The sequence below is a fragment of the Mytilus trossulus genome, chromosome 1 (genome assembly GCF_036588685.1).
Source record: "Mytilus trossulus isolate FHL-02 chromosome 1, PNRI_Mtr1.1.1.hap1, whole genome shotgun sequence".
In the NCBI taxonomy this organism is placed as follows: domain Eukaryota; kingdom Metazoa; phylum Mollusca; class Bivalvia; order Mytilida; family Mytilidae; genus Mytilus; species Mytilus trossulus.
The window spans coordinates 59215916-59231323 of NC_086373.1; the positions used below are offsets into that span (position 1 = coordinate 59215916).

General features: G+C 31.9%; 1 protein-coding gene across 15 annotated transcripts in view; it reads right to left on the bottom strand.

Annotated features, from left to right (window-relative positions):
• LOC134680677 (plasma membrane calcium-transporting ATPase 2-like) overlaps positions 1 to 15408 on the bottom strand; it is a 119907-nt gene that overhangs the window by 58199 nt on the left and 46300 nt on the right. For all 15 annotated transcript variants that reach the window (XM_063539928.1, XM_063539936.1, XM_063539837.1 and 12 more), the window contains 3 exons: positions 10025 to 10237; positions 6761 to 6958; positions 3047 to 3280 (listed from right to left, as the gene is read on the bottom strand). In XM_063539928.1, coding sequence (XP_063395998.1) covers positions 3047 to 3280; positions 6761 to 6958; positions 10025 to 10208 — 616 coding nt within the window. In that variant the 5' untranslated portion in view covers positions 10209 to 10237. The remainder of the gene's footprint in view (positions 1 to 3046; positions 3281 to 6760; positions 6959 to 10024; positions 10238 to 15408) is intronic.

Below are 15408 nucleotides of genomic sequence, written 5' to 3' on the forward strand. Positions count from 1 at the left end.
GAGAAGTGAAAAGCCTCAGAGAAAAGCAGTGTTCCAAACCTGAAATCTGACAACTTGTCAATCACAATTATATAACTCAGTATGTTAACATGTCTTCATTAATCCAGAACACAAACTACAGTATGCCTCAACACGCCCACACACAAATGACAAATAATTCAACAATTGGAAAATCACAAACATTTTTTATTTTCAGAAATGAAAATACAAATAAGATTATTGATTCTCAAATTCAATGAAGAATCTAAATGTCAAAAGTTTTCAATTCCTGACAAACAAACATTGGTGACAGGAGTGTGACATTTAGATACAATATCCTGATCTGTGATAGGACAGACTGGCATTGGTACCAATAAAAGGAGATTTAGTATAGATCAAAGAGTCAGTAACACAACAACTCTATACAATCTGAAAAGATGAGGTCAGGCTTAAATAACACTCAGCTAATTGAGCTATTTAATGTTCAGGGGCAGATCCAGCCATTTTAAAGGCTGGGTGGGGGTGGAGGGGGGTGGGGGGTCCCAACCCAGGATAAAAGGGGGTGCACCAACTACAAATGTATATGTTCCTTTGTTCGGCCAAAAAGGGGGGTTCCAACCCAAAGTACCCCTCCTCTGGATCTGTCACTGACTGTTACTCAGTTGCTCAGTGTTACTGGGATAAGACATCACTAATTCATTTTTTTTGTCTGATTTGATAGAATCTAAGTGATTATAATGATAAATAAAACTAACTGGTTGTGACCCAATTTAACAGATATGAAGAAAGCAACCCAATAACACAAATCAAAACAAACTAAATCTAGGTCAACATTTTGTCTCTATAGACTTATAAATATCTGTCATCACAAAAATACTACATCTTTAAAAAAAACACTTATCATATATAACAGACATCAACTGACATGGTTTCTAACTAGGGACATCCAAATACTTCAGGGTTGAACTACTTTTTTAATATCAATGCATGGATCAGGGAATAAAAGGTTTCTTGTTACTGCTGACTAACAATAGCCCCTACTACAATTTTAGTAAGCTCTGATTTGTAGTTCCTATTGAAAATTTCATACATAGTTATAATTCATTTCATGCATGGCCATCATGTGTAAGACTATATTATATAAGTATTAGGTAAACAGAAAAGTTGACCAGAAAGCGATATGAAAATACATCAAACAGTATATCTGCTTTAATTAAATGCTTAGTGCAGAGTCTTTGCTCCAAGGTTGGGTCAAACTAAACCCAAACTTGTGTTTGCTGCTCCTCTGCTACTAAACAACTTGTCTGATTGAGATAGAATAATGTGTTTGGTAGGGTGATATGTCTTCCTGCAGACTGGTACCTTGTGAAGTAGCATGTTAAACAGCTTACCAGCATGTTAGTCTAGTACAAAGCAGGGTTTATAAATACATATCAATCAACATGATTTACTCTTCCTGATACGCATGAAATATTTGTAACTGGACATAAACAATCAATCCTTCTATCCATCAATCTTTTTTGTTAAAGTGCATTACTGTAAAAAAAGATGTACCTAAAACTCCTTTTATTCATAGTATGTGTTATTATGTCACGGATTTGTAAGCAGCAAATGATTTTTGTCAGAAAGCTACTTTATAAATGATGAGATAATGATATTTTGATAAGGGGGAGTAATCTGTCATTTTTGATTAGTTTGCCAGCTTCCCTCATTCATTTTATTTTCTGTCCAACTTTTCCAAATACTATTCCCCAATGAACATTAATCTTGTATTCAATTTCATTTAAAAAATATTGTCTGTACCATTCACTTCAATGGTGCTGTGTGTATTGTATCATGACTTATTTCTGACAATTTACACATGTCTATTAATAACTATTTGATAACTAGACATTTCTGCCATATTATTGACGTTATAATTAAGCACTATATTTGCTACTTGTTTGAATTCTCTGTAAGGTCAAATATGTTCAGTTAATATAAACTTTAGTCTGTTTATAAAATTGTTGAATTGATTTCAGTGAAGAACTTGGCTTTTGATAATTTAAATGTCTCCTAATAAGTAAGTTAAATGTATATCAATTTTTATGTAAACATTCTTATGGTATTCTATAAAAAGTCTTCCATTTATCTTGTGGCACTGTGTTAGATATAAAAATTTAACAAAAATGTATCAAGTTATTGTTATTAAAAATTAGTATGGCGTTCATTATCACTGAACTAGTATATATTTGTTTAGGGGTCAGCTGAAGGACGCCTCCGTGGTGCGGGAATTTCTCGCTACATTGAAGACCTGTTGGTGACCTTCTGCTGTTGTTTTTTTCTTTGGTCAGGTTGTTGTCTCTTTGACACATTCCCCATTTCCATTCTCAATTTTATCTAGAAGTATCAATCTATATCTAGGTCAATGGAACATCAGATAAACTCACAGTGACCTATTTTTAGAAGGTGGTTGATTAAACTTTGTAAATTTTATCCTTCCATTTTCTTATTTGTTTGTTTTTCTTTCAGAATCTGAGAACCGAAACAAATTGATAACTTACACACATGACATGGACGCCATTACTCAACTTTGTTGAAGAAAACTATAAATGATCTATTTCATTGTATCAAGTTTTTCTATGTGTAATATAATTATCTCTGAATAATTTGTCCTTAAATCATAGTTCACTCTAAGCATTGGCATGTTTTATATAATTACTGATGTTAATACACAAAAAACAAAATAAATATCTATCCAATTATTTAATTTCCATATTGGACTGCAATCCTCACATTAGAATCTGAATGATTCTTATCATTTTGACAACATTTTTGATAGTTCAAGATGATTCTTATCATTTTGACAACATTTTTGATAGTTCAAGATATTTATATGTCAACGGTCAAGCTTACAACACACATGCATTGGAAGAATCATTATACTGAAAACCAGATTTTTTATTTTGTCTGCAGCAAAAGATGCTAAAAGCCCTGGGAGTAACACTGAAGAAGCATATCACTGTATGAAATAGCCTATACTACGACTGACCCACATATAAATCTCCTACTGTATATCAATACATACCATATTTTACTTGACAAATATCTCCTACAACTAAATCTCCTACGGGAATATGCATATCTTTGCTTCCACGAATCACAGAAAATTGATGTTCATGTTCTATTTTACTTTGCAGTCCACGGAATTGTTGTTCTTTTCTATAGTCATTGAATGCTGTTACTAATACTACAACTATAACGGCCCCTAAAATTGCTACTCCTTCTATCCATCCTGCCTCTTGCTCTGAAGAATCACTCCCTGAAAGTAGTTTAAAGTAGGTGAACACTTGTTATATCTAAAAAAACAAACTTCTTGTAATAAATTGTGCAATATCAGGTGCCTTATATCTGCCATTTCAATTGAGGGTTAATAAGTACCCAGTACCTATTAATAAAAGATTCTTTTTATAATTTCGTTGGGGAGTAAAAGTGTTGACCTACACACATTATAGTTGAAGCAAAGAAGCCCTTCATTCTAAAAATGTTGTCATGATCACTGCTTTTACAACCTTATAAAATTACAAAAAAGATGCATTTCTTGTGTATATTTTGGAGTTTGGTATGATGTCCATTATCACTGAACTAGTTTACATTTTTGTAAAAGGGCAAGCTGAAGAAAGCCTCCAGTTGAGGGAGTTTCTCTCGCTGCATTGAACGCCAACTGTGGACTTCGGTTGTTTTGGTCAGGTTGTTGTCTCTTTAACATATATTCCCCATTTCCATTCTCAATTTCATTCATTTCTAATAATATCATATTTTTATGCTAGAAAGCATAAAATTTGGGTTCAATAATGCTTTTCATTTGTTTTCCTATGCGTTGTTGTGACATTGTCATTTGGAGAATGTGCAGCCATAAATGATGAATTCTATTGGGAAATATGATATAATTTTGGAATGCCTAGCAATTGTCGTCTGCCAATCATACTTATGGATATTTCTGAAACATTTATTGTTATGCAGTTATATAATCATTTCAAGGACAACAAAATGTCCTGGAAAATCATACATCGCAATAATTGTCAAATCTGTTATCAATCCAATTTCATTTAATAAATTTGATTTCGATGTACACTATCTTCAAATTTATTAAAAGGAAAAAAATTGCAAAAAATGTAATGCATTTAGCATATTCCTACATTGGCCATGAGGGAAAATCCTTGCCAAGTGTAATGTGGAAACATTTAAAATTCAAAATTTGGTCACAGATAGCTAATAACATGATGGCAGATCTATCTAAAAGTTACTTACAAAGTAAAACCCAACAATATAAAGTTCCAGACCAAATATCAAAGCAAGCCTTAAATAGAAGCCACCAGACATCAAAAGGATGGACAGACCACGGAAGGACAGTCATTTCAGTATATCACCAAGTCCCTCAGGCTTTAAGTGGGGCTATGATTTCATTTAATATGAAATACTGTGATGAATATCAAACTTTTTTCTCTTTTAACTAAATATTTGAGTTTGATAATTTAAAGGACTATAGTCATCGGAAAATGATTTTTTTCAAGTAGTTGAGGTCATGCAACAATAATTCTTTTTAAATGAAACGTATTTGCATTTATATTCATTTTGAGAATGCATTATGAAACAGAGTATAAAAATGACACTATACAAAGTAATAAAAGCAATGTACAGACAGAAGAAAATCGCTTCGTTCTATATAATGATGATATTGATAATTTGAATGACGTCACCAGACTAAGATTGTGATGGTGTATTGATGATGACTACAGTTATTAATTATTTAAAGGATTTTACATATATTACTAGGTCTGATAAGAATAATCCTATCAATACAGAGGCTTACTGACAGACTGGTCTTAGTGAAATGTTATTGTTTAATGACTATTTATACATGGCAGTCAGTTTCAAACGTGAAAGGAACTCTCGTAAACAGAAAATGGGATGATTGTTTTGATACTCACTATTTTTTCAATAGGAATAAAAGAATATGTAGCATAAAGATTTATATAAAAGATGCTAAATAACTGCACCTTCCAAGCAGTCTCCTTTAAAACAACATTAACTACAGCTCTGGACTTCAAAGTCTCTTAAGATTAAATATGACATTATTAAACAATATCTCTATTAATAAATCAATCTTTTCTTTTATGAAGTTGATTATAATCTCTCCACTCACGCAGTGTTAAACAGCTTCTGTTTTATTGAAAGATTTGATATATGGTTTGGAATATTATAATGTTGAGATGTTCAATTTGACCTGCCAAACTTTCAATTTCTGATCAACGATTTCATTGAATTCATAGTACCCAGTGAGCGTGACATTTTTCATGAAATAAAGCATGTAGGGGTCTACTTTGCATAAATTGCATCTTGTTGTTTGCAGATATCAAAACCTGTAGCATAAAATATCTAAAGTCAATCTGATTGAGTACTATTCTAGATTTATATAGTAAACAGTACTACGGTTAAGAAATAACGGAGAAGCACTCATGTCGTATTTCATTATTTAAACTGCCAAATTAAACAAAGAAAATAAGATTACATCAAGGTGAATCGTTGATTCAATTTACTTTAAAAGCCGTTGTTGAATAATTACAAATCTGAGCTGATGAAGACTAGGAACACATATTGATTAAATTCTACCTTACGTTTTTCACACAACGGCAACTTAATTTTCAGCTGATCGAACCATCAGTTACAATATGATTAACAAACTGGATACAGATCTAACAGGATTGCTTCTCATCGAACAGATATTAATTGATACTGAATATTGTTAATGGCGGGACTACCATCTCTCTCCCGCTGTTGTTTTGGAAGCAGACATTAGAATTATTTCATTCGTTACATCAATTGATTGACATTTTATTTCTGGATGCATTTCTATCGATTTGTTTTTTACATATATACCGTGCAGATTTTCCAAGTTTCATGTGGTTAGGGAGAATTTCCATCAATAATGTTAATGTGTTAGTTAATGTGGAAAAGATTTGAATATGCTTCAATACATTTGACTTGAGGGATCCTCCCCAGAGCAATCCAACTCAAAATAACATCAAATTCTATTATATTCAAAGTACTTTCAATTTTCTGTCTATCAGGGGAAAGAATTAAAAATATACATCACAATAATTTTCAACATGGAAAACCAATCTCCATTTTAGTATTGGTTTGAGTGTAATAATGTTTCAGAAAGTTGTGAATAGAGTTTTAATGGCACTTAAGTTCTTTATTTTTGGAGTCGGTTGGATTCAAGTTTCTGGTTGGAACAGTACATGTGTACTATACAGTTTCCTCTGTCAAAAGTAGATTATAGACAAAACTGTATACAATGTAAACAACTTCTTGAAAAATAATCTTTCACCTTCTTTCTTCATTTTAGAAAACTAGTACTGTGGATTCACTATTATTCACTTTTTTGTGGGTTTCATGGTTACAGATGAACCATGATTTCAAATGTTCAACAAATTACAATTTTCTAAAGGTACAGAGCAATTTGCAAAACCTAGAAATCACATATCCACAAAAATGCAAGTTTTCCTCAATTCATGAAAATTGATACCCACGAAAATGAATGAATCCACAGTACATTCCATTTCGATGAAGTTTTGTTCCATCAATTTCTTACATGGCTACAAAAACATGGTAACAAGTTATGGATGTAGGACATAGATTTAAAGGTGGCCAGAATAATATATCATTATAATTAATTCTAAGTTTACAAGAGTTCATCTTTTTAAAATGACCAACTGACCAGTGCAGATGTACTTACCATCACCTCCGTCATCTCCAGCAGGATAAAATGATAAACCTATAGTAACTAATGCAGCAATTAATAAAATAATTAAAGTCACATCCTGAAGTGCTTCCCACACTAACTGTAAAAATGATTTTGGAGGTTTAGGTGGTATTACATTAGAACCAAAACACTTTATTCTATCTTCTAAATCAGCGGGTGCTCCTGATAATCCTGAAAAACATACAAATAAATATTTACAATGTGTATATTTAAAGAGTATATAATATAAAACAACAATACGTAGGTCCTTTACAAAAAGTATATTTTAGGATTATATTACATGATAAAACAAGGACTATAGCCCTGCTCAAACTATTATATATTCATGATCAGTAAAACCCTCTAAACTCTGTCTCTGTTATATATATTCTAAAAAGGTCATGTCATAGTAAACATATGCAAATCTGCGATCTGATCAGTGATTGATGAAATTTAGGTCAAAACCCTAATTAAAGAAGTCTAGACAAGACCTTATTAGGACACTGGCCCGATCAGCTCTTACATGTAACTCTGGAATTTAATGGGGAAAATACAACAAAAATTAGGAATTGTATATTCTAAACAGAAGAATCCTTGCATTGTATATGTCAAAGAAAACTGTTATTTTATAAAATGATAATACTATTATAAAAGGGAAACAACTCTTAGAAAAATTTATCAATTAAATTAAAAGACCCTTTCACGAATCATAAAATTAGCAAACTATTAATCTAACATCAATCATATAATATGACACTCTATAAAGAATAAATACCTGTTAATTTTCCCATTAATAAAACATGCACATTATATTATGCTTTTAAAATATCCCAATCTGATAATTAATCTGATTAACGTGACTAAATTACTATGGTGCGAGGGCAAGAGAATGTCATATCTTATTTTTCAACCATCCAAAGTCCATTAATCAAGCAATGGAATTAACCCAGGGTTTATAACAATTCAAAATTGATGTCCTGCAATTCAGCCAAGTGTAAACTAAGACTTTTTTGATGGGAAAAGTAGGAAACATTTTGATGTAAATGAAGTGATTTATTCAGTGGAATCCTCAACTACTCTCCCTTGAGATTGCCGATTTTTTTCATTGTGACATAAAAATCAATAGCCATGATTAGCCTGACAATAATTGTCTGAAGAAACTGTTATAAATATATCACACAGAACTAAAATCAGATCTACAAGCTATTTAAAACTAGTGCCACAGACTTCCACAAAAAGACTAAAGTAGACATTCAAATATGAATAATGGCATTGTTATATAATTATATACTAGAAACTGATTTAATATGTGGGCTTAACATAACTTGAGAAAGACACTGAAAGATGTAATTAGTATCCTATAAGATTTACATAGGAAATAGATTCATCTTTTAGATAGCTACACAAGTTGATATAAAGATTATTCTGCCAGTTTTAATACACCTAGATTTTTTTCATGAATTGCCTTGTCCTTAATGAAACAATCTTTCTGAAGAACTTTAACCTGTCATGAAAGTTGTGAAATTAGTTGTTTTACATGCCATAATACTTCTGAATGACATTTTTACATGTATTTAGAAGATGACAGATTGTATTTGAAGATTTGAGGACATCAATCGGCAATTTGATGGTGGGAAATTGAATAAACTGACCACGCTTCCCTTTAACTGGCAAATCTTTAAACACAGCACTTTTAACAGAAATAAATGAAAACATCAATAAGTCAAACATTTGTTAAAAAGTAAAAAAATTGTCTTGGCCAGCATATACAATTAAAGACCATCAGTTCTAGAATAAATGCCCTACTATTTGGACCTTTAAGCAATCAAAATAAAAATAATCATTACAGCCAGTGTTGCATTAGGGGGATATGCATAAATAAAACAAAAACCCATCAAAACCTAAAACCAATCCTAAAAGACAACTACGGGTACAGTTAAAGCCAAAATTAATATCTTTAATATTCTGAATGTATTTTTAGCTTCATAAGTATAAATCACATGGTATCCAAATTATAATGAAATCAAGTTTGAATCATGGAGTATTTATTCCAATATTGATTTTCTGTCTTATAACAGGGAACTTCAAACCTTTCCTTATCTAATCAAACTGGCACTGCAAATTCTCAACAGTCAAATCATTCAAACTCGATTAGAATTTTGTCATCAACATCATTATGGCATAGTATTTATATGACCTACATATAACTTGATTCTAATGAGCAGCAATATTCCCAAACCTACTAAGCAGCTACTAAATAAATTAAATATAACACCAGGGGCGGATCCAGCCATTTTAAAAAGGAGGGGTTCCTAACCCAGGACAAAGGGGGGTTCCAACTAAATGTTCCCATTCAAATGCATTGATCGTCCAAAAAAAAGGGGGGGTTCCAACCCCCGGAACCCCCCCTCTGGAACCGCGCCTGAACACTGAAAACTAAAGGGTTGGATGACATAAATGCCCTTATTCATAAAAAAAAATGAAATTTCTGTTTTCTTAACTTTGTTATAGACCAACCAACTGGTCTGCTGCTGAGAACCAGCACATACCTAATTTCAAATCTTTGGTTTGACCTATCCATGCAATCAAGCCCAATAACTTCTGTTAAACATGTTAAACATGAGGCAAGTACCCCTCCAATCACAATACACTATACAGAGGGAGTCTTTGAAAGAACAACTTCTATTCCATACACCCATATTGCAGCTTTTTTCTAATAGCAATAATAACTCATTGGTCGATGCTTAATGTCTAGAAGCAAATATTATGTATATTTTTAGATCAGTAACATTTAAATGTCATGTGCTTATGTCCTACTAGACACACCCTCATTTAGATTTTTATCTTTCTAGCTTACAACGTAATTATCCCAGGGCAAGGTCATTTAAAAGCTTTAAATAGAGCTTATGTTATGTCCTGATTTGTATACTTTGACGACTCCAAATAAGTCTAACTTATTTTAGGGCAGACATGTCAATGTGACTCAAAGCAGACATTTTCCACCCGTTTTGATTCTACCCAAGAATTTTACAAACTATAAACTAGGGAAGCAGCAAATTACAATTTTAGTCTTTGATGGACTTTTTTTTTAAGCCGAAGCACACCTTTGGGTGCAGGATTTTCTAGCTGCATTGAAGACCCATTGGTGGCCTTCAGCTGTTATCTGCTCTTTGGTCAGGTTGTTGTCTCTTTGACACATTCCCCAATCCATTCTCAATTTTACTTTTAATTCTCCATACATATATAATATGTTCTCACCTTCATTAGGTGAAGTAAATAATAAATTACAGATTTCTACAACACTGCCATATTTGCTTTGTATATGTTCTACAGCTTCTAATCCTTTTTGTTCGTTAATTACTCGTAAATCTGCTATGCTAATTCCATAATTTCCATCTCTACAACGAGATGGACCAAGGCCATCCACTTCGTCACCTGCCATAATTGTGGTTATGTCTTCAGCTTATTTGTCTGAAAATAGAAAAAAAGTTAGATTTAAGATCATTTCTCAGAGTATTCATCAGAATGCATTAATTCTGTAGTATCTTTGAGTGTAGCTTCAATTGTTGGATGTTATGAAAATGTAGTACATGTACTATAAAAAGCTTTTCAAATATATGCTTCATTAACACAGGGCTCTTGCATGACTGCTTCTTGTCTTTGGCAATATTAAATGCATATATATACCATACTTAATGCAAAATCTATGCCTCTAATTAGATATGCAGCATTTCGATATTATCAAACTATATTCCATGCAAAGTCTTGTGGATTTTACAACTATTTCTGGAGCTCCTTCTTTTCCTATATATGATTAATATCAATTTAAAGCAATGGATATTTCAGAGAAAGTATAGAATATCTATATGCAGAAACCCCCAAAATATGTTTATTGTTCTATTACTAGTCTTTTCCCCCTTCTCTTACAGTTTTACTTTTTACAAAAGTAAGCTTGATAATGTGTCTGATCTCATTATGATGTTGCTGATAATATCTGCTCCCTTTTACAAAGCCGTGATACAGAAACTATGGAAAAACTAAGCAGAGTGAGAGAGACAAAAGTAAGGATGGTAATTCACAATAATATCCTCAAAAACAAGAGGTTCTGACTTTGACCTTAATTCACCTACAGATTACCAGTTTTCTTGTCACAGTTAGAGACCTTTATTCACCTACAGATTACCAGTTTTTCCTGTCACAGTAAGATCAGATAGGAAGTTGTATATTAAATGACAATTTTGGAAATAATAACATGTATCAAACACTCGGAGCTTTCACTGAACAACCAATAAAGATTAAAGTATTGCATTGCTTAGACTGAGAATTCCTACAGTGCAGCTAATAGAGCCAAAGTTTTAAAGGTTTATAGCCCATAAAAGGTCCATACATAAGGAAAACATCTCCAAACAACAATGGTTAAGTTGACATAGGAATGATCTATAATACTACAAACTAAAAACATCATTAAAATACACCTGTTGAGATGCACAAGTATTTTTATGCGCATAAAGTTCAAATCTTAGTATATAAAAATAAGAAGATGTGGTATGATTGCCAATGAGACAACTATTCACAAAACCCCAAATGACGTAGGTTCAATTTGAAAATAATAACGATAACCATTTATATACATCTTGCCCCTAGTAAATAAAGTTTTGATAGACTAATGTCTGGAGTGTAATTCATACAACTAATAGTCTGAGCTTCAGATCTGCTCTATTTGCACCAACAAACAAAAGCTACGATATGCACGGAGATATCTAGAATTCCCATCATCCATAATATGTTTCCGTATGATTGTTTTGTTATAATGAATGTCAAAGCAAGCATCCGTCTGTGGAATTAATAAATAATATTGTGATTGTTTGTAAACCTTACTCATGTTTTGATAAATAACAAGGAGTATTCTTCAGAATGTATGTGAATTTGGTTTTTACAAAATAACACTTAAAGCAGATGTCTTTAACAACCAATATGCATTTATAAACAGTAACCCTCTAATTTTTTAAGAATTCCTTGAAAAAAAGCTTCTGATTTTCTTAAGTAATATGCCATCATTTGACTTCAATTTCTAAAACAGTTCTACTATCACAAATCACTTTCTTGTCAAGGTTTTAATAAGAAAAAGTAGGAAAATTCACCAATGCAAATGTTGCCACCTATGTTTGAAATATAAACGCTACCACATCCTATGTATACTAGTTGTTTAATGTGTTTATATGATCCACCTACACAACAGCCTGTGTGGATTTTGCTTTATCAACCTCCCCACTGTGGACAGCCCAGCCGTGCTATAATCTCTTTTTTTTTTGGTAAAAATATTGATTATAATTGCTTATCTGTATATATGCTAACAAAAAAATCATTTTTTTTATAAGTTACATCCCCAGGACAAACATAAGAAATGACTGTCATTAATAACACATAACCATCCACAGAAGGCCATTATATCATAGATGGGAAGGGGAAATACACATGTCATGTGACATCACAGACTGCTACATAGTCCAAGGTGAAGACTGCTGACTGAGCAAAAAAAAACTAAATATACATACAAGCTCTCAATTAAACAAATTGAACCTTATTGAGTGCTACCAACATAAGTTATAAAGATGGATAACGAAAGCAATATAAACAGATGAATGCAGACTGTGGAATATTTTGATTATCAATGTAAACAGTTTGTGATCCATCATTGCTGATGACAATAAGCAGATTTATTCTGGTCCTCTTATTGTGTTTATTTAGACAGTATAATATATCAGTGTTTTGTGTAGAAATACAATAGATTTAATCTAAAGCTATTGACTGTTACAATACCCTACAGCAATAAAATCAATAACTGGTTCCAATAAATCTGGAGGAATGTGAGGGGCACCAGTAAGAAACAAAATCTATAACACATTCCAATAAATCACAGTCAATCCTTAAAGAAAGGAGACCAGGTCGAGAAAAACATATATTTCAAATGTACAGTAGTAAAACAGGGTATCAGACCAGTTTCTTTGAACTCTTGTAAATTACATCTTTATTACAAAAGACCTATATATTTTGTTGGAGATGTAGTAGACCTATATCTTTTGATTTATTGGAGTATATTATAATAACTGGAACCAGTAACAAACAAAATCTATACTCATAGATGTATTACATCTATATTATACTGTATGCCATTATTGCCTGAGTTACCAAGCAATCTGCAGGTATTGCACATATACATGCTTGCATCATACAATGTCTTCTTCTGACAGAGCTTAAGATGTCAGTTTATGCCCATATGGACAAAAGCATTCAAGTGTGAGAGAGAATGACTGGTGCATTTCAATTTAAATAGTAATAGAGTTGTTTCTGATGTTACTTATATTGAAAAAATCTCTCAACTAGAAGGACAACTCAAGCTTAATCCATTTAATTTACTTCTTAAAATATGATTATAAATTAATTACCTAAATTAGTAATCTATTTAGGCATTACAGAAAAAAGTGGAGAAAACTGATATTTTAATGCAATTTTCTAATATCTAGGGCCTCAACTGAAACAATTCACTCTAATTAGTAAAACATCAAAATCTATATTATTTGTTTGCCACAAAATGATGAAGAAGAATTATCAATGTTTTACTGTACTCTTGTAAAGCATAGGGTCAGATAGTAACAGAATTTCTACTGCACTCCAATAAATAATATAGGACCAGTTAGAAACAAAATTTATACATTACTTCAATGAAAAATCGGAACCAGTTTGAAACACAAAAGTGAACACACTTGCAATATTTGAAATGATTTAAAGGGCAATGAACTCTGTCACTACGATCAAGGTTAAATGAAGCTAATAACAAATACCATTCAAATTCACATAGATAATTTGCTCAACCTAGCAGTTTCTATGATGGATATAAACATATTCTAAGCCATCATTACAACAAGATATATAATTAAAATAAACTTCAATACTATAGAATGTAGTCAGCATAATTCCTCTGAGCCATGTAGTTTGTAACTCTTATCTTCTGCTGGAGTATTATGACATCATTATAGTAGAACCCAACACTGGTTATATATACGTCATACGTAATATTACAATCATACAGGCAGTCTGTGATTTTAATAGCTTCCATTACATATTGAATTCCAGTTTTAAGAAGAATACAGTGAATTAAGCATTCTATTTTTGTTGTTAAATGGTTATGGATTAAAAATAACTCGAACTAGTTCTTTTAGTCTCTATGTTAAAAATTTGTAAAGGTTCCGCGGAACCCAGTGTCTCGCCTACTTTTGCTGTAAATCGCAGGCTCAACAAAAATGAGGAAAAAAATCAATAAAAATATTCCTCTTAATACTATCTTTTGACTGTATAAAGAAGCTTCTGTCCAAGTTTGGTGAAAATCTAGGATTGTTAATGAATGTAATATATGTTTTGAAATTTTTAACTGCAGACTGTATGTAATGTTAACTGGAAGAAAATCTTAGTCCATTTAAAAGTAAAATACAGAAAAAATGGAGTTATCTTTTTAAAAAATTTACTTCTGGATACTATCTTATGATCATAAATAAGCTACTGTCCAAGTTTGGTACAAACCCAGGATAGTTTAAGAAAGTTATTAAAATTTTAAAAACTTTAATCACAGAGTGAATGCAATGTTTCCTCGCACAAAAACTAAGTCCTTTTAAAAGTAAAATGCAGAAATTTTTTTTTTTTTTTTTTTTAAAATATACTTCTGGATACTATCTAATGATCATAAACAAGCTTCTGTCCCAGTTTGGTAGAAATCCAGTATAGTTTAAGAAAGTTATTAAAATTCTAAAAACTTTCCACACAGTGAATGTAATGTTTCCCAGCAGAAAAAAAACTAAGTCCATTTATAAGTAAAATACGGAAAAATGGAATTTTATTTTTACAAAAATTTACTTCTGGATACTATCTTATGATCATAAACAAGCTTCTGTCCAAGTTTGGTAGAAATCCAGTATAGTTTAAGAAAGTTATTAAAATTTCAAAAACTTTAACCACAGAGTGAATATTTGTGGACGCCGCCGCCGACGACGGAAAGTAGGATCGCTTAGTCTCGCTTTTTCGACTCAAGCCGAAGGCTCGACAAAAATGTTGTAAATTCTCCATAGAAAGGGGTCTATAGGATATCAAAATAAATGGTATTTGTAGAGCAGGGAACTGTAACAGCTAGTCTACCTTTTTTTCCAGAAGCTTTTTCTAACCAATTTGTAAGCATGATTTTACAGTTATGGTCAACTAGTTTTAGGTTCGGCAAATAAACCAGTTACTTAGTGAAGTTGGAGGGGATGAGAAAGGGAATGTAAAAAACAGCATAGAAAAATACATCTGGCCTTACGGTCATAAAACTTTCTAGCAAGATTTTTGTACTCAAGACTTGAGAATCAACCAATCAAAATACAGGATTTGGTGTTTTGAGCACTCATTTTTGTGCTCTAAGCACTGAGCAAAGTTTTATGACTTCAACCCCTGGTCATTACAATTTATGTACCCAACAGATATCATCAGCATTTATTTCAAAAGCACTCAATGGCAAATACTAACCAAGGCCCAACTACTTGTGAAATATTCATAACAAAGTGTAAACAAATGTTATGTCTTCAATAATTGTTGTGCATAATTACAATATTAAT